The following is an 18,527-nucleotide window of genomic DNA, read 5'->3' as shown; positions in this document are numbered from 1 at the left end:
AACCGTCAATAAGGTTATTATAGATTTTTATATTATTTTCATTATGTCAGAATGTTTATCGAGTCGTATTCTGTAAAAATGAAAATGAGTGCAAAAGTATGTGTGAGAAAAAAATGAATAATAATTAGTGAGAATGCATGGAAATGACAATCGTTGTGTGAGGTTGAACGTATTCACATTAGTAAACAACTTATTCTCTTAGTAATTTTCATAGAATAACACTGTCCACACGTCTGCACAATAGTTGTTCATCCACATTATAACATCTCTCTCTCTCTCTCTCTCTCTCTCTCTCTCTCTCTATATATATATATATATATATATATATATATATATATATATATATATATATATATATATGTATGGAAAAGTGAATATACCTTACAACAGGATATAAGCTTAGGTACTCAATCCATGTATACTACGCCGTGTTGCATTATATTTTCATTTGTAATCGTTCAAGGTCCTTAATTTTCAACCCATAACCTTATTTCTTTCCAAAATTTTCAAAACTTTGTCATTCATATGTCTCTTACATCATTTTCATTTTCAACTTTAATAAAACAAGTGATAAACACTTTTGTTCTATATGTCCTTTAGCCAAACAGATGAGGCTTCCTTTTCCTTCTAAAAATCATGTCGCAAGTATTCCTTTTGAACTAATTCATTATGATATATGAGGACCATACCATTTACCAGAATGTAAATGAAATAGATACTTTGTTACTATTGTGGATGACTACACCAGATTTACTTGGATATATTTGGTGAAACATAAAATGAAGTTTAAGTGATACTCCCAAGGTTCTTTCACATGATGGCTACTCAATTTGAAACCAAATTAAAATTAAACAATTTAGATCTGATAATGCAAAAGAATTAGCATTCATATATTTCTTTCATTCTAACAGGGTTATTCATCAATTCTCATGTGTTGAAAGGCCAGGACAAAACTCTATTATTGACATAAAACATCAACATTTATTAAATGTTGCTCGAGCACTTTTATTCCAATCCAACATTCCTAATATATATTGGTTTGAATGCATTTCATGTGCTACTTTTCTCACTAACAGAATCCCATCCAAAACTTTGAAACAAGATACCCCATATGAGAAATTGTATCATAAACAACCTGATTATTATAGATTTAGAACATTTGGTTGTCTTGCTTTTGCCTCTACCCTTTTGAGCAACAGAAAAAATTCATACCAAGGGTAAATGTTGTGTTTTTCATGGTTATCCAATTGGCATGAAGGCTTACAAACTACTAAATATGGAAACAAAAGAAAATTTCTATTATAGGGATGTTGTTTTTCATGAATATATCTTCCCTTATCATCATTCTTCTCGTAAAGGTCAATCTAATCCTTTTCATCAAATTGTTATTCCTTCTGTTACTGATGATGGTTATATTGATTGTCCTAATGCTGAAGGTCAAAATGATAATTCTTCTATGGAAAATCATGATGATAGTTAACCATCTGTTCAAGAAATACAATTACATGTTCTAGAATGTCTTCTAGAAACACTAGAACTCAAAAAAACTCCTTCTTACCTACAAGATTACCATTTTAATCTTATTAATAGCTCTTCTACAGATTCTAGTAAGAAATCATGTACAAAATACCCTTTATGTGATGTGCTTTCATATTCCAATCTTTCTTCCACCTATAAATCATTCACCCTTGTCACTGCAACTGATTATGAACCACAAACTTATAATGAAGTTGTTCAAGTCACAGAATGGTTTCAAGCCATAAATGAAGAACTTACTGCTCTGGAGGCTAATAACATTTGGAACGTTGTTCCTTTGCCCAAAGGAAGAAAAGCATTAGGTTCAAAATGGGTGTTTAAAATAAAAAGGAAATCTGATGGAACATATAAAAGATAAAAAACAAGAATAGTTGCCAAAGAATTCAATCAACAAGAAGTTAATTTTCCAGACACTTATTCTCCTATTGCCAAAATGGTTATTGTAAAGCTTCTTCTTCTTAATTTGGTTGCTCAACACAATTCGCTTCTTATTCAATTTGATGCGAATAATGCTTTCCTCAATGGTGATTTAGAAGAAGATGTTTTGTAACATCCCAAAAAGCCAAACTAAAACTTTCATTTTTTTTAATATAACATCCATTTTCAATAAGGTTACATTCTGAATAAATCATTTGTTCATAAACCAATATTCAGAAATCAAAGTTTTAATAAAGACAGTGTGGAATCTCGAATCATAAAGCTTTTGATGTGTGTGTGTATAGTCAGGCCTTCACAATCCGACAAGTACCTGCAAAATGTTTAATCCACAACTATAAGCACAAAGCTTAGTGAGTTCTCTAAATATCTCATACACCACAACATATAACAATAACTCTGGAGTTATCAACAATTCTGAATATCACACACAACACACAATATAACATCTATAGATTTCAGCAACCCTAAGGACTAGCAGCAGTCCTTATGGGCTCAAAACATGCCCTTTGGATCAATAACACACCTCACGAGTTATCAGCAACCTTGGGGACTACTAGCAGTCCCATGGACTTACGGCAATCCAGGAGTTATCAATAACCCAATTCACATACATCAACAATCAACAGATAAGACCCAGCTGGTCAATACATACTACCAAACAAGTAAGTATATTGAGAGGACTCACCTTTCAAGTAGCAGCTAAACACCATAGCTCTCACCCGACAAAGATTGATCGTACGTGGCACTTAACAGCAATAAAGAGCACCCTCTCAGTCTACACTCCAAAACCATCAATTTGACCAAAAGTCAACCCATGCCAAAAGTCATTGGTTAAAGTCAAAGTCAACAACCCATAATGCCAACTATCCAGCCTCACGTCGTGACCAGACCTTGATCACGTCGTGAGAGTCCACTCGGTCGCATTCGAACTCGTGTCGACCTAACCTAGCCAACTTAGTCAAGGAAAATCATCTAAGCTGACCTCACGACGTGAGCAACATTTTGTCATGTTGTGAGCCCAAAAAAGCTCAGTAGAAATGGGGCCATTCAATCCTTACATCGTGGGACCCTATGCCTCACGTCGTGAGCACAATCTGAAGCCACAAATCCAACGAGTTAAGTCCTTAATCCATTAATACTTTTACTCTAACTTTCTAGAAAGTCCTATAACTTCAATTCATAATACACTTAAAAGTCAATGCTTTATGGACATGTATGTCTAATACATGTTTAGATCTCATTTGGGACCAAAATTGTAGAAAAGGTCATCCAACTTTCATGTAAAGATTCGGACCCGACCATTCACTAGATCTGAACTTCATGACACTCTAAGGACCCTTACAACCCATAAAGTTGCAAACTTTATGGTTTCCATTCATTCAAACTTGCTCAACAAATAGAAGAGTTGGACAAAACTTAGATCTAACCATATGCAACAATAAAGGTGGAAGATTTGACACTTACAAGGGTCCAAAAACAATATGAGGTGATGATAATGTTGATTCCTTACAAGCTCCACCAAGTATATCACTTTCCTATTCTTCTTCTCTTCAAGCCAAGAAAAGCTCCAAAAAGCTCAAGAATCAAGCAAGGAACGAGGGTTAGGTTTTTCTAAGGTGAAAGGGTGTTAGAGACTGAAAATGAACCCTAGAAATGGCTTAGAGAGGCTTAAATACAAAGGAAATCCTAAAAGATCATATGCTTAGGCTGCAGTGGTTCTCATGTCTTGAGCCTCTATGTCTAACGTTGTGAGATCAGCCCAACATATAATTTTCATTTTAACCCATGTTACGTCGTGATCACTCAAAGGTCACATTGTGAGACTCCATTTCTTCAAAACATCGACCTTTTGATACCTTAAAACCCTAAATCAATCCTTCCAGGAAAACAAGTGTTACATGTTTACATGAAATTACCTCAAGGATATACTCCTATTGTTCCTGTTTCACAACAAAGCAATTTAGTTTGTCAATTGCAAAAATCCTTATATGGATTAAGACAAGCTTTAAGGCAATGTTATTCAGAATTTTCATCATTCTTACTTTCTCAAGGTTTTACTCAATCTAAAGTTGATTACTCTTTGTTTATCAAAGGAAAAGGCAAGAATTGTGTTGCTTTATTAGTTTATGTGGATAACATAGTTTTAAAATGTGCTTTGTTATATCACATAAATGTAGTAAAATAAGTTCCGAGCAAATAGTTTAAACTAAAATATTTGGGGAAATTACAACATTTTCTTGGATTAGAATTATCTCGATCATTAGAAGGAATTTACATTTCTCAAAGACAATATGCATTGGATTTATTGGAAGAAACTGGTTTTCTTGCATCTAAAGCAACTCAATATCCCATGGAACCTTCATGCAAAACATCCAATTTTGATGGTGCTTCCTTGACAGATCCAACTCGTTATAGAATATTGATTGGTCGTTTAATGTATCTTAATATCACTCAACCTGATATTACTTATGCAGTTAATCATTTGAGTCAATTTGTCAGCAATCCTCGATTACCACATTTGTAGGTTGCTAATCATCTTTTGTGATATCTGAAGCTTAATCTTGTTCAAGGAATATTTTTATCTGCTAAACAATCCTTAAAAACTCAAGTTTTTTTTAATATTGATTGGGCTGGTTGAATGGATACTTGTAGATCTGAGATTGGATTTTTCATTTTCATTGGTGATTCTATGATATCTTGGAAATCAAAGAAACATAGCATTGTTTCTCAATCATCTACCGAAGCAGAGCTACTGCCATTGCTAATACTGAGATCATACAACTTCATCATTTGCTATCAAACTTTGGAGTTTATCAAACCGAACCCACTTTTCTATTTTGTGATAATTAATCAGAACTCAAGTTAGCATCCAATCCTACATTTCATGAGAAGACGAAGCATATAGAGATTGATTTTCACTTCATACGAGGTCGGATTTTGGATCATACCATCAAGGTAATGCCAATTCGAATGACCCATCAGTTAGCTGGCGTTTTTACCAAGCCACTACCAAGACACAAGCTTTTACTAATCACATCTAAAATGGCTTTGAAGAATATTTTTCAAAGCTCATATTGAGGGGGATAATAGCTAACTCCATTAATGATCATTTGTATTTTTTGTTAGTTTTGTTAAGCAGTTATCATGGTTTAGTGTTTGTTCAGTTAGAACAATGGTTTGGATAAGTGATTAGTTAGTTAGTTAGTTAAATTAATTAATTAATTATGTTAGATGGTAGTGAGCTTAGAGTTTGTATATATAACTTAATCTTTCTCTTAATGAATTAACGAATCATTCTCTCTCTCTCTCTCTCTCTCTCTCTCTCTCTCTGATAATAAACAAACTAATGTACTTTGGACTTCAACTAGTACATTGAGACAACTTCTAGCCGAACATCATCAATGATATTTTATATGTTCAAAAAGAAACACAAGATTAAAGAGACTTTTGTAGGTTTTGTAAAAGAACTCAAAATCTTTATGATTTTAGACGAATCGAAATCCTGAAGGTTGGATTCAGGCGTGTTCTTTGTAATTGTAGCTTCGATATATAATGGTTTATTGGTAAAAAAATGGCGATGTTTGATTCCTTTTTATGGAGTATTTTAAACAAATAAAACACATGGATAAAGGGAAAATCAAAAGGGTTAATGCTTTACATTATTTAAAAGTATTACTATTAGTTTACATCCCGTCTCAAGGAACAAGAAAATTAATGAAAATCTATGGACAAACTGATATAGTTTCATTCACATAGTTCGCTTCTATGTTTGATAATTCTGATTGGGGTTTTCGTTCACATAGTTCACTTCCCTAGTTGTTGGTAATATGATAGTGGTTTATAGGAATCGTTGCAAGTAATTCGATGGAGTTTAGACCTTCCACAATGGTCGTTTCAAAATTTCTTTGCAATGCCACTCACCAAAAAGTTAATGTCATTTGTACTTCATCTTTCAATTTGTGAAAGCCTTGCAAGTGTTATATATTAATATTTTAATCAATAATATGGTGCCTCTAAAGGAAATAGGGGCATCTACGTTTATAATCAACATAATAAATTTTCAACCATTTGTTATATATTAATTATTTAATTAATAATTACATTCGATGTCCACATGATATTTGAAATGGCTTGCAAGCACCATCACCAATGTGGATTCTATAAGGTGGTTGAGGATGGATGAGACAGTCTTCATATCTACGACGATGAAGGATGCAGTCATAATATTAGTGACGATGGGGTTGGCCGGTTAGGGATGAGGGGGGAAGGAGAAAATTGGGATGATGAATAAGGTGGACATGGTAACCGAATATGAAGGCAATGACCATTTTTAAAACATATAAGTTGAGAGGTATTGAAATATTTTAGGGTATATATGTAACGTCCGTAGATCCGGGCTAGTTAATTTAGAGGCAAGAGGAGTCGAAAACGACTTTTCGAAAAAAGATTATTTAGAATAAATAATCTTAACCAAGTTGTAGAATATGTCACAAGGTTTCCGTACATATAAAGAACGCCGAAATCTGAGTTATAACGAAGAAGTTATGACCCGTCGAAGTTTTACGGCAAAACCGGCACGGCACCGGAAAGCGTAAATAGTGAATTTACGATAGAGAGAGTTTTAGCCTTAGTGATCTGAACGAAAGTCGTAGAAAGCGTTAAACCGAGAACGTCCATGAAAAGAACGCCCAAATCTGACTTCGTATGAGGAAACTATGATTTTTCGAAGTTTCAGCTCAACAGTGTACAACCCGAAATTCGAATATTAGATCGAACAGTTTTTAGCTGACACAACCTAAACGAGAATCGAAGATCTCGTTAATAGTAGCGTAACGATAAAAAGACAGATGAAAACGGATGTCGGATGAAGAAGTTATGAATTTTTAACGGACCAATCGTGTCCCGGCCTGTTAAACAATATAACTTTTAAAATAAAGTCAAAATTAGCCGACGAAGTCTAAACGAAAGTTGTAGAGTACGTTCCCGCATTCGTGTGGATATAAAGAACGTCGAAAACGAAGCTCGTACGCGAAAGTTACGAATTTTTAAAGTTGAGTGTGCAAATTGCGAAATCTGATGCGAGATGGATGATGTGACCTCATCGCACCCGTCCAATGAGTAGTACTTTCTTACGAGTACAAGTGAGTTATACTCAGTGAATAGAACTTTAGCATATGTCATTTATCCGAGAGCCCGGATTAGACACAGTCATTGTCCCTAGTCCGAGAGTATGGATTGGACATAGTCAATTGTCATTAATTTGGGGGTATGGATTAAGACATAGTCAGTTGTCCTTAGTCCGAGAGTATGATTAAGATATAGCCATTCGTCCCTAGTCCGAGAGTATGGATTAGGCATAATCATTCATCATTAATCCGAGAGTATGGATTAGTCATTCGTCCCTAGTCCTAGAGTATGAATTAGGCATAACCATTCGTCATTAATTCGAGAGTATGGATTAGTCATTCGTCCCTAGTCCGAGAGTATGGATTAGGCATAACCATTCGTCATTAATCTGAGAGTATGGATTAGGTAAAGCCGTTCATTTCTGATCCGGGCTTATGGATTAGGTAAAACGGTTAATCTTAAGTTTAAGAGTATGGATAAGTCTTGTTGTGAGGATCGACGGGGTGGGATAAGAGTTGCTTATACATATAAAGTGAAATTGTATATTTTGTGAGTTCTAAATTATATATATGATATAACATTGTGGGATTGAAATCCCTATGTACTCACCAGGTTTCCCAACCTGACCCACTCAGTTTATTTATATCACAGGTGTTGATATGAAGTCACATTACACTGAGAGATTTAAAAGAGATGTAGATCACTAGTGTGAATGAATGTAAGTTCTGTTTATGCTTATGTTTCTGTATTGACGGTGACATCCCAGATGTTTTAAAAGTGAATAAAAATATATTTCTTTAGAAATGATTTGATAACGCAATTATAATGTTTTTCTAGGAACAAATTCTGCAACATTTTTATTAAAAAAGGTACTCTGATTTTTATAAAGCATAAACAAAATCGGTCTTTTTTGGCCGTAAAAATGGGGATGTCACTATATATTTGAACAAATCACAAATTTGGCAATATTTGGTCAAAGTATGTAACAATTCAAAAGTTAGATTTAACTTATAAGGTCGGGCGGAATGGAAGCGGGAAAGGGTAGCATGAAGCTTCCCGCAGGGCGGAACACCGCACCGTCGGTGAGGGAATGGGTGGCGCGGGAACCGGTGAGGGAATCCCTTGCCGCGTTCTCTCTCCCTCAACAATTGGTGGAAATTTGTTTTTTTTTTAACTATCCATTTTTGAACTGTAATTTTTTTTTACCAACGACTTTATGCATTAAAGCTCATTCTTTTTACCCTTTAAAACATCTATAAATACTCATAACTATTTACCTTCAATTAACATTCAAACAAACCTTCTACAACCTCTATTTTCTTCAAAAAAAAATGACTCCCGACAATCAAATCACGACTTCCGATCGAAGGAAAAAAACTCATGTTTCGAGTTTAAGCACACCTACTCGAAACATTTCTCATATCGATTCATCATCACAAGGAGTTTATCGTCCCCTACTCGATGCTCCCATTCAATCTCCATTACAATTTCAATACCAAAATGTTAGATAATATTACCCGATCCGAGTTCCAAATGTTACTCCGCAAATGTTTTCAAACTTTGTTGTTTTTCCCGATCAACATTCGCCAAATCAACCTCAATTCCTAACCCAACCCCAAACCCAAACCCAAACTCAAACCCAAACCCAACAACAATTCCAACTTGCCGATGAGTTGGATGATTCGGCAGAAGAAGAGATGGTTCCCGAAACTCAACCCACACCACCCCCACAACGATGTAAAGGGAAAAAAACAAGTGTGCGAGGGTGTCGCACAACCAGGATGACAAAAGCCGACAGCATGGCTTCCACAAGAAGAGCTAGTTTAGGTAAAAGCTTGAGCTGACATTTTTGAGGATTGATTCATGTAAATGCACAACTGGGAGAGCATTTTTGGTTACGCATTTTTAGAACGGTTTCGGGAGAAGCTAGAAAAAGGTGACGACTACCGTACGAAACACTAACTGAATTCGAAATTTCGAGAAATAGCAAGGGGGTTTCAAAAATAAACGGGTTGTACAACAACCTAAAAATCCAACGAAAAAGCGTCCAAGGCAACGAATAAATACTTCAAGAAGCTTTGCAATTTTACCTTGAGGAAGTCGGAAAACCATTCAAGTGGCATGATTGTTACAAAATTATTGGTTCGATGTCCTACGTGGAAAAAATATGAGCAAGGTTTTATTTTTGGAATCCAACAATCAAAGCGAACGAAAACGGGCTCTAGTGGTTACACAACTTCCTCCGATGCTCAGGTCGGTCTAGATTTAAATCAAGACGACGAACTCGAGCTAGAAGAAATTGTCCGACCGATGGGTAGGGACAAAGCAAAGAGGAAGGGAAAAAGGACTTTCTTCGGGTGCATCGGATTTCAGCATGGACCTTGACGAAATGCGAAAAATAACAATGTCGTTTGATCGATATAATCTTAATTTCTCCAAACGTTTGGCGTTCGACAAAGAAAAAGAAGAAGCAAGGTAGAAGGAACGGGCGGGAAGACAAAAAATGGAGGATATGAAGTTCTTGATGGAAAACACCGATCATCTCTCGGGACTGGCTCTCCAGCTCGTGATGAAGAAGAGAGAAAAAAATATGATTTTTTTCCGTAGGTTGTTGGTTTGTTTGATATTTTTGTTTGTTTGTTTTTTTTTTTTTTTTTTTTTTTTTAATTTTCAACTTTTTTAAATGTTAGGTTTATTGTAATTTTTATTTTAACTAATGGAATGCATTTTCTTTTTAATTAATTTTTTTGGTTGTTTTTAATTTAAAAATTAAATCATAAAAAATAAATTAGTTTTATTTAAAAAAAACAAAATAGTGAGGAAAGTTTCCCATTCTTTCCTTAGTTTTTAGATGAGAAAAAAGAAAAATAAAGTTTTTAGATGAGAAAAAAGAAAAATAAAGGAAGAAATTGTGTGACACACAAAAAACTAGGGAAGTTTCAACTAATAGCGTTTTTGATATTTACAAACCATATGGACTAATCTTGAACTTATTCTCTAAAATATATTACGATAATTACAACCTTTATATATTCATATCATTATTACCAAAAGCAGCATAATTTTTTAACTTAACACATTTAACGTGTTGAAAACAACGTACGACCAAAATTAAACTATTTTCATGCATTTAAATCAAAGTCGTCTTCTTTAATAAAACAGATAATCTCATAAAGCACATATTCAATAAAATATTTTATCATTTGGATCGACATCTATAAACCTATCATTCCCAATAGCAAAAAAATGAATCTAAGGAGTAAAGGTCATGCTTGCACTGAAAAGAAAAGCGCGCACGTTAGTCCATGATGGCGCACAAGAAGCTCAGTGTCACCTTCTCCTTTTTTCTCCAATTGTAAAATCCTTGTTATGATACTGTGTATATATATATACAAACACAAACCAAATCGCATCTATTCGGTTACAGAAACATGGGACTGTGCCATCATCTCTCTTTCTTTCTTTCTCTCTCTATCTCTCTGGTTTAATTAATTGAATTAACAGGAAGAAGCATACAGTTGTTGAGGAATTAGGCCCCCTTCCTCTTTCTCTCTCTGTCTCCTTAACCACACACACAGTTGGGTGTTCATATCTTCATCGCTAACGCTCAATTGGGTGTTCTTTTTTCCGACTTTCTTATGCGTATATATGATTCCCACAAATCGAGGCAGGCACTTTGCTCCTGAAGATTGGATTTTTCAGGGCTGAGTACAATTGCTTTCGGCTTTTTTCCCGCGTTTAGTTTCAGTTTAGGTAATGAAGCTTTCGTAATTAATACTCCTAAAAAGAATGAATTTGATTTAGAAGAACAAGAAAAAGAAGACGAACGACCCATTCCATTAAAGGTCTGGTTCATCTGTTTTTATTTAGCCTCTTCATTTAATACTCTGTTTTTTCTTTTGACGAAGTTTGATTTGCTGTTTTCTGTGATGTTGCAGTGTACATTAATGTTAAGTTGTTGTAATTATCTATAAAGATGAATACCAGAGTAAAGACGAACTTGAGACCCATGAAAACTTCAATCAAAGATCCAAAGGTAATTCACTAATTCAGTCATTTGTTATTCAAAATGCGTGATTAGTCTTTTTCAATCTCACTCGATTATCTTCTTCAAGTCAATTTGATTGAAGAAATTCGCAAATGGGTTTTCGGATTTGCATCAATTCCAATCTGGGTTTTTGATCATGATCCTCAAAAGTAATTATGGGTTTCTGTGAAGTGTTTTTCACATAATCGAAAAAGTTGGCCACTTTAAATCTTATCCACAATAAGTGTTCGATGAAATTCTTGTGTGTGACTTTCTTTAGCGCATTATGATTCTTTTCTTGTTGAAACCGATTGCAATGTTCTTTACTTACTTTTTTTTTTTTTTTTTTTTTTTAATAAATATTAAAAAAAAAGGTTGATACGCAAATGCAAATGGAGGTCGAGAAAACAAGCACAAACACAACCACTACCAGAAGAGGATCAGTGAGAGAAAGAAAAATGGCATTGCAACAAGATGTACCTTGCTGTCACCATTGACTTTTTATTTAAATTTTTTGAAAGTATTCGCTAAGTAGGGTATTCAATGTAATATCTCAATTATTGTATTATCATTAATATTATTAGTATTTTTTTTTTAATTTATTTCAGGTGGAGAAGCTAAGGAAGAGACTTAGACATGAAGAGAATGTTCATAGAGCTTTAGAAAGAGCATTTACAAGACCTTTAGGAGCTCTTCCACGTTTGCCTCCATACCTCCCTCCTACAGTTAGTTTTAAATCCGAATATTAACTATTTTTCGTAATTAAAATTCCATTTTTTTTACAAAATTGTAATTTTGAATGTAGACATTAGAGCTTCTAGCAGAAGTTGCTGTTTTGGAGGAAGAAGTTGTGAGGCTTGAAGAACAAGTGGTTCATTTTAGGCAAGGTTTATATCAAGAAGCTGTCTATATTTCATCATCTAAAAGAAATCTTGAAAATTCACTTGATTTTCAAGAATCAAGTAAAAACAAGTCATCCAAGTTATCTCCTCAAATTGAGACCAATTCATCAACAACCCTTGTCGAAAACCCACCTATCATTTCAGGTAAACTTTTTTTATTTCCTAAAAGGTAACTATTTGGTGAAAAGAAATCTTATTTTTTCTTTTTTTAATAATCTTGGTGGAAAAAGAGAACCAATCACCAAATGCCACGAAGAACAAACACCGATCTCCAAATCCCAAATCTCATACACCAGCAAAAAAATCAGCAGTTGATTCTAAGTTGACAGCGAAGCGTTTAGATCCTAAAAAATTACAGGTGAATTTAGTTTAAATTCCTCAATTTATATTTAAAAAAAGGATAATTATAAAAACGATATGACATTTAACAAATTCACAATTTTTTTTAAACCATTTTACAAAATTACTACCAACTTCCCAATTGGTCAATTACAAAATTAAAAATGATTTTTTACGAAGAAAAAAAATCCTAATTATTTATTTGGGAATAATTTCAATTTTCATTTATTTCTTTAGGTTTTTTGTGGTAGATATAGATATCATTCATAAATTATTTTGCCAGTTGGGCACAACTTATGTTGTGAAATCGGTCGTCATTTCGTGCTATTGGTATAAGAAATAGTAAATTATAAAATGTCACATCATATCATATATGATGGTTATTTTTATGATTATTCCCTTGAAAGAATGTATATGCATTTAATGATTTTATTTTGTTTAGTTTGAAGGTAAAGTAATGGAGGGTGCAAATGTAGAGGGAAAAACCAGTTTAATTCAAGAAAAAGGATTATTATCACGAGACGATGATCCAAATAAGATTTCTGAAAGTATTTTAAAATGTTTGATGAACATTTTCATACGAATGAGTTCAACAAGGAGTAAAAGTACAACAGAAATGCCACATTCATTGACATCAAATGAAATTATGAAAGAAACAGCATTTAAAGATCCATATGATATCTCTTGTGAATTTGAAAAAAGAGACATTGGCCCATATAAATATTTATACGCCATCGAAGCAACCTCTATCAACAAAAACCGAACAACAAATTCTGTGTTTTTAATACAAAGATTAAAGTAAGTCGTATTAATTTTAAATTCTTTACTTTATAAACCAATTTCTAATCCTATTTTTTTATTATAATTCTCTAGGCTTCTACTTGGGAAACTCGAATCAGTAGATCTAATGAGTCTCACCCACCAAGAAAAACTTGCTTTCTGGATCAATATTTATAATTCGTGCATGATGAATGTAAGACTTTCCATTTTTTTTTTTTTTTGTAGATTTGATAAAAACAATTTGAGAAATACTAATCTTCAAATTATGCAATTTGTTAGGCATTTCTTGAAAATGGAATACCGGAAAGTCCTGAAATGGTTGTTCAATTAATGCAAAAGGTATTGTAAAAAAATATATATATTACATTTATGTATATAATTAACATTATATAAATTGTTTATTATGTGTATAAAATTATATAATTGTTCCCTACTCAGGCAACAATAAATGTTGGGGGACACTTTTTAAATGCAATCAGCATCGAACATTTCATATTGCGACTTCCTTATCATTCAAAATTTGTAAGTTAAATTCCTTTCATGGTCCAAATCTTTAATGAAAGTTTAGTTTATTTCTTTTTTTTACTTTTTATATATAATTTTCTTGAAATTTATCAGACTTTCGTGAAGGGAGTAAAGAATGATGAGATAACTGCAAGAAGTGTATTCGGTTTGGAATTATCAGAACCACTTGTAACCTTTGCTCTTTCTTGTGGAAGCTGGTCCTCCCCTTCTGTAAGTTGTTGTAGATAAGGCTCATTAATTAATCACATTCTTTGTTAAAAAAAAATGAAAAAAGGTCGCATCCTTTTATGAAATCTTAAAAAAAAATCACAACTAATTCATACCCATGATTTAAAAATGAAGGTAAGAATCTACACTGGCTCTCAAGTTGAAAACGAACTTGAAATTGCGAAAAAAGATTATTTACAAGCTGCGATTGGGATTTCAACAACAAATAAAATGGTGGAAATTCCAAAACTATTGGATTGGTATATGCTTGATTTTGCTAAAGATATGGAATCTTTATTAGATTGGGTATGCCTTCAATTACCAAATGAGGTTGGAAAAGAAGCAATGAAGTGCCTTGAGAGAGGAAAAAGCGTGCCACTTTCACATTGTGTTAGAGTTATTCCCTATGAGTTTCAATTTAGGTACCTTTTGCACAAATAATTTTTTTTTTGTCCTTTAAGATTGTTGAGTATAGATTTGTAAACAGGTTTATAGCATAAAATGGAAGTAGATATATATATAATCCATTGTAAGTATTATTCAAATTTATTTAATATATTTGGATTGAACAAGTTTTTTGTTGAAGAAATTCATGAAGATGGCATATATTAAATGCGTACAATGTGAATCAGTGTTATTCCCAGGTCCCATTTTCGCCTTGAATTCATTTCATTCTTCATAACAATCACCCATATCCATGTGTCAGCTCTTTTAATATATATATATATATATATATATATATATATATATATATATATATATATATATATATATATATATATATATATATATATATAATCAAATATTAGATAGAGAAATCACTCAAAACGATGTGACGATTGAGAATTGATATTCATCTGATCGACACAGTATAAAGCAGTCTATCAACATTAGTGTCGGGTATGAGATATAAGATATTGAGAAGATAGAGATGGGTATGGGAAAAGTAAATGATATATGGTGATGTTTGGTTGAGGATTAATGGTAAGTATTATGATAAAGTGGCTAAAAAGAAAAAGGGAAAGGGAAATGGTGGTGGTCCTTGGTGCAAGGACAAAGATAGAATTCTACTACAATGACAACCCATGTAGCCATATTGAAGCAAAGAACAAAAAGTGGTGTGTCTTTAAATATTTTTTTAAAGGAGTAGGGTATATCGTACTGTTCTTTCGTATTCAAACATAAAGTGTAGTAATTTTGTTTATTTATTTTATTTATTGTAATTTTGGAAAGAAGTAGGATGGGTGGTTGCTGATTCATACTCCAATGGTGACACAAGGTTACACATTTAAAGAAAATGGTACTTTGTGCTTGTCTTACTTCAAGTTTGATGACTTGTATCATATGCCATTTTCTGCATCTTTGTCATTATTAACATAAATGAAGGAGAAAAAATGTATATATACATAAAATTTTATTGTATAGTATTTGTGGAGCAAACATCTAAAGTTCATATTTATAAAACAAAAACCGTATATAGATTTGCAAGATACCTATTTTAAAAAATTATTTACACCATGTGAATATAAAACTATACACATCATGAATTTGATTGTTGAGTATATGGAGAACGATGCTGGTTTAAGTTTGATTTTTGAAAGAGATGGGTTTTTTTTCTAATTAAGAAAAGTTAGATAAATTGGTATTTGTTTTAGGGTAGCTCTTATAGACTCATACCATTAAATTTAAAGAAATGCTTGCTGGAATCATTTATGGTTTCCTGAATATATACAAACCAAACAAGATAGATCGCTAGACTATTTTTAAAGTAACCACACAATGAGGCTAACTGTCACAAAAAAAATACAAAATATCCGAAAAAAATATTTACATATAACGTATAATATTCATGTATTGAATAATTTTCTTTCATACCCATCACCCAAACATTATAAACATAATGACCAATCGACGAGAAAGTTTATTAAAATACATAAACCTAAGATACAGAATACATAGACACAAAATAAAGTGATAAGTAATATAGATAAAAGTATAATCGTACAACACAAAAATATGAAATATGTAATTCACAAATTAAATATGAATGGATGATGATAGAATTATGTCATATAGCTCAAATGGGTTTCGTGGGCTCGTGTGGTTGTATTGTTTGTGACATATAGTGTTGGGGTTTAAAATGGCAAACATACAATTAAAGATGAGAAGAAAAGAAATAAAGAACATGCTAATTATTGGGGTTCACATGTTCAAAATAATCGTGTTATGTTAACATGACAATTAAAGAGATTTTTTTTGGTGGAATGATACAATCCATTGACCACTTTTTAAAAGGCCAATCAATAATTAATTGTTTATAATCAGTTTTTTCGGAAAACAATGCAATTTCAGCCAATAAAAATATTTAAAAAATTAATTAGGGTGTCCATATTGCAATATGATGTGTCTTTTTAGCCAACCCCTTCTGAACCTACTTCTTGAATTTATCAATGAAAACTACCTTTTGGCCTCTAAAATTTATTCGTCAGAATCTACAGATTATGGAATCTCTCTAATGGAGATCAACTTCAGTATCAAACTCCACAGCTCAACATATTTTACATATTCTTGCCAAAATCAATAAAAGAGACTAGCTAGACAGCTTGAGATTATGTTATTTTTTAGACCTATTATTGTGTTCTCGATATATTTATGTGTGTGTGTTTGTTTGTTTTACTTTTGGTTGATGTATTTTTTTTGCTTATATGAGTGGTCGTTTATCTTTGCAGGCTTACTCATTTTCTTTTCTCAACAATATGGGTTTTATTTGAACTCAAAAACTATAAATTATTAGGAGAGGATCTCAACGATTTAGTGAACAATGTTGGATGAATTGATTACACAAGTATTATATATGGCAATCGGATTTTGAAGCCCAAGGACGATGGGCTTTTGTTACAATTCCTACACCAATTTGTCCATAAACACATTCAGTTTCCAAAATAAACCATATCTTGTTTTTCTTTTAAAATAAGGTTAATCTTATAAAATTTTCTTGATTAAATTGCAATTTTTTTCTTTTTGAAAAAAATAAAGTTAATATTTAATCCGGAAAAAAATATAAAGTTTTTATGAAATTAACCTTTAAAATAAATATATGTGATTATGTTTTTGCTTATTAATAACTATTATAAAATATAATGATACTATTTTGATATATAAATAACTAATGAAAATTTAAATATCTTACCAATAATTAAAACAACTGCAATTTGAGCAAATGCTCGATCATCCTCAATGCTAAAAAAACATTATAAACATAAAATATATCCTTCAATACTAAAAAATCATTTATTTTTGTATCTATTAAAACCACTATATTTTTTAGTTAAATTAATGTTTTGCATCCATGTTATTTTGAAATGACAAGATTTTATAAAGAATCTAGCAAGGTTAGAGTACCACTAGATGTTGTTTGTTTTTTTATGGCAAAATGTCTGCATGCTACAAACTATATATATAAACATCTATAGTAGAAGAGGTGTACCAAACGTCTGTAGTATGAAAAAAAAATTGTTTGGTTTTTTAACATCTGCACGCTACTAAAATAAACAAAAATTTAAATAAACTGATTTTTTAAACGTCAAAGTGAATTTTTAATATTTTTACGATTTTGTTATAAATAATTAACAAATACTAGATCAACTTTTATGTATTATTGTATAAAAAGTGAAAATAAAAATTGTACGAGTTAACATATATATTTGATAAAAACGAACAATTTTGGTCGCAAAGTTATACATAAACATTGTAATTAGGAATCAAAGAATTTTCTATATAAATGGATAAAAATAAATTTTGATTTTTTCAATTAAATCAATTACAAACGTATCATAAATATTTTCCTAAGAAATCGATGATACTGTATTAAATAATGCTTTATAAAATTTGGCACAAAAATATAAGAATATATTATGATTTTTTTTTCATATTTATATAAATAACTTCAACGACCATTATTATAATAAATATTTATATATAAATTTGTCAAAAATATTATGTTTGTGTCATCGAACCTTTTTTATAAAGTATTTTAATTTTTTTTTCAAATTGTTTATCATTAATAACATTGGAATAAATATAAATTAAAAAAACTAAAAAAAAATAAAGATATATGTGTTTTTAGGCTAGAATATGTTTGAAGACTTTGTTTCACATATGTGCTAAAAATAGGGCGCACAAACATTTTTAGATTTACAGTCTTCAAAAAAACAAACAGTCTGCAAAGACTAATGTCTACGCATGGTCTACGCGACGTAGACAGAAGAGGTCAAGAAAATTTACAAATAATACCTTAGAAGATCTAACATTTTCTCAAATTGCCCATAAGGTGTCTTCACAAACACGTATACCAAACAACCATATGTTTTCTATCTTCCACCGTGGCTTAATTATTTGTATCGAACCTATTTTAAAAAGAGTTTCTCTTATCCAAATGTCATTGTAAAAGTATTCTTGTTATTACCTAATTTTCCTCCTTAATAATTGAAAATACTTTTGTCATTTGTCTTTTTCTCCTTCATTTTGATACATGTCATTTTTTAGGATTTTTAAAATTGTTATTTTCCATTTGTCATTTTTTGGGAATTTCAATTTTCTAAAAATAAATTTCCAAAAAATTCTAATGGGTTATATATATATATATA

The 18,527-nt window shown here is 31.8% G+C and overlaps 1 protein-coding gene across 1 annotated transcript; it reads left to right on the top strand.

The window, feature by feature from the left end:
- The first annotated feature begins 10,324 nt into the window (after nt 1-10,324).
- Nucleotides 10,325-14,453, top strand: LOC111876216 (uncharacterized). Its single transcript, XM_023872754.3, has 12 exons — nt 10,325-10,946; nt 11,040-11,137; nt 11,503-11,604; nt 11,737-11,853; nt 11,934-12,174; nt 12,261-12,388; nt 12,812-13,167; nt 13,243-13,342; nt 13,429-13,488; nt 13,588-13,671; nt 13,768-13,884; nt 14,017-14,453. Exons 2-12 carry the CDS (start codon nt 11,078-11,080, stop codon nt 14,320-14,322), a joined length of 1,671 nt encoding a protein of 556 aa, XP_023728522.1. The 5' UTR covers nt 10,325-10,946; nt 11,040-11,077; the 3' UTR covers nt 14,323-14,453.
- Nucleotides 14,454-18,527: the final 4,074 nt, after the last annotated feature.

Source organism: Lactuca sativa, chromosome 1 (assembly GCF_002870075.4).
Source record: "Lactuca sativa cultivar Salinas chromosome 1, Lsat_Salinas_v11, whole genome shotgun sequence".
NCBI lineage: Eukaryota > Viridiplantae > Streptophyta > Magnoliopsida > Asterales > Asteraceae > Lactuca > Lactuca sativa.
The sequence above is the reverse complement of the archived record's forward strand: the minus strand, read 5'-3'. Positions and strand labels throughout refer to the sequence as shown.

Excerpts from the sequence above, each read along its gene's own strand:
- LOC111876216 (XM_023872754.3), top strand. The coding sequence starts at position 11,078 with ATGAATACCAGAGTAAAGACGAACTTGAGACCCATGAAAACTTCAATC. Across the intron at positions 11,138-11,502 it reads CTTCAATCAAAGATCCAAAG|GTTGATACGCAAATGCAAAT; the intron begins GTAATTCACTAA and ends TTAAAAAAAAAG. Across the intron at positions 12,389-12,811 it reads TAGATCCTAAAAAATTACAG|TTTGAAGGTAAAGTAATGGA; the intron begins GTGAATTTAGTT and ends TATTTTGTTTAG.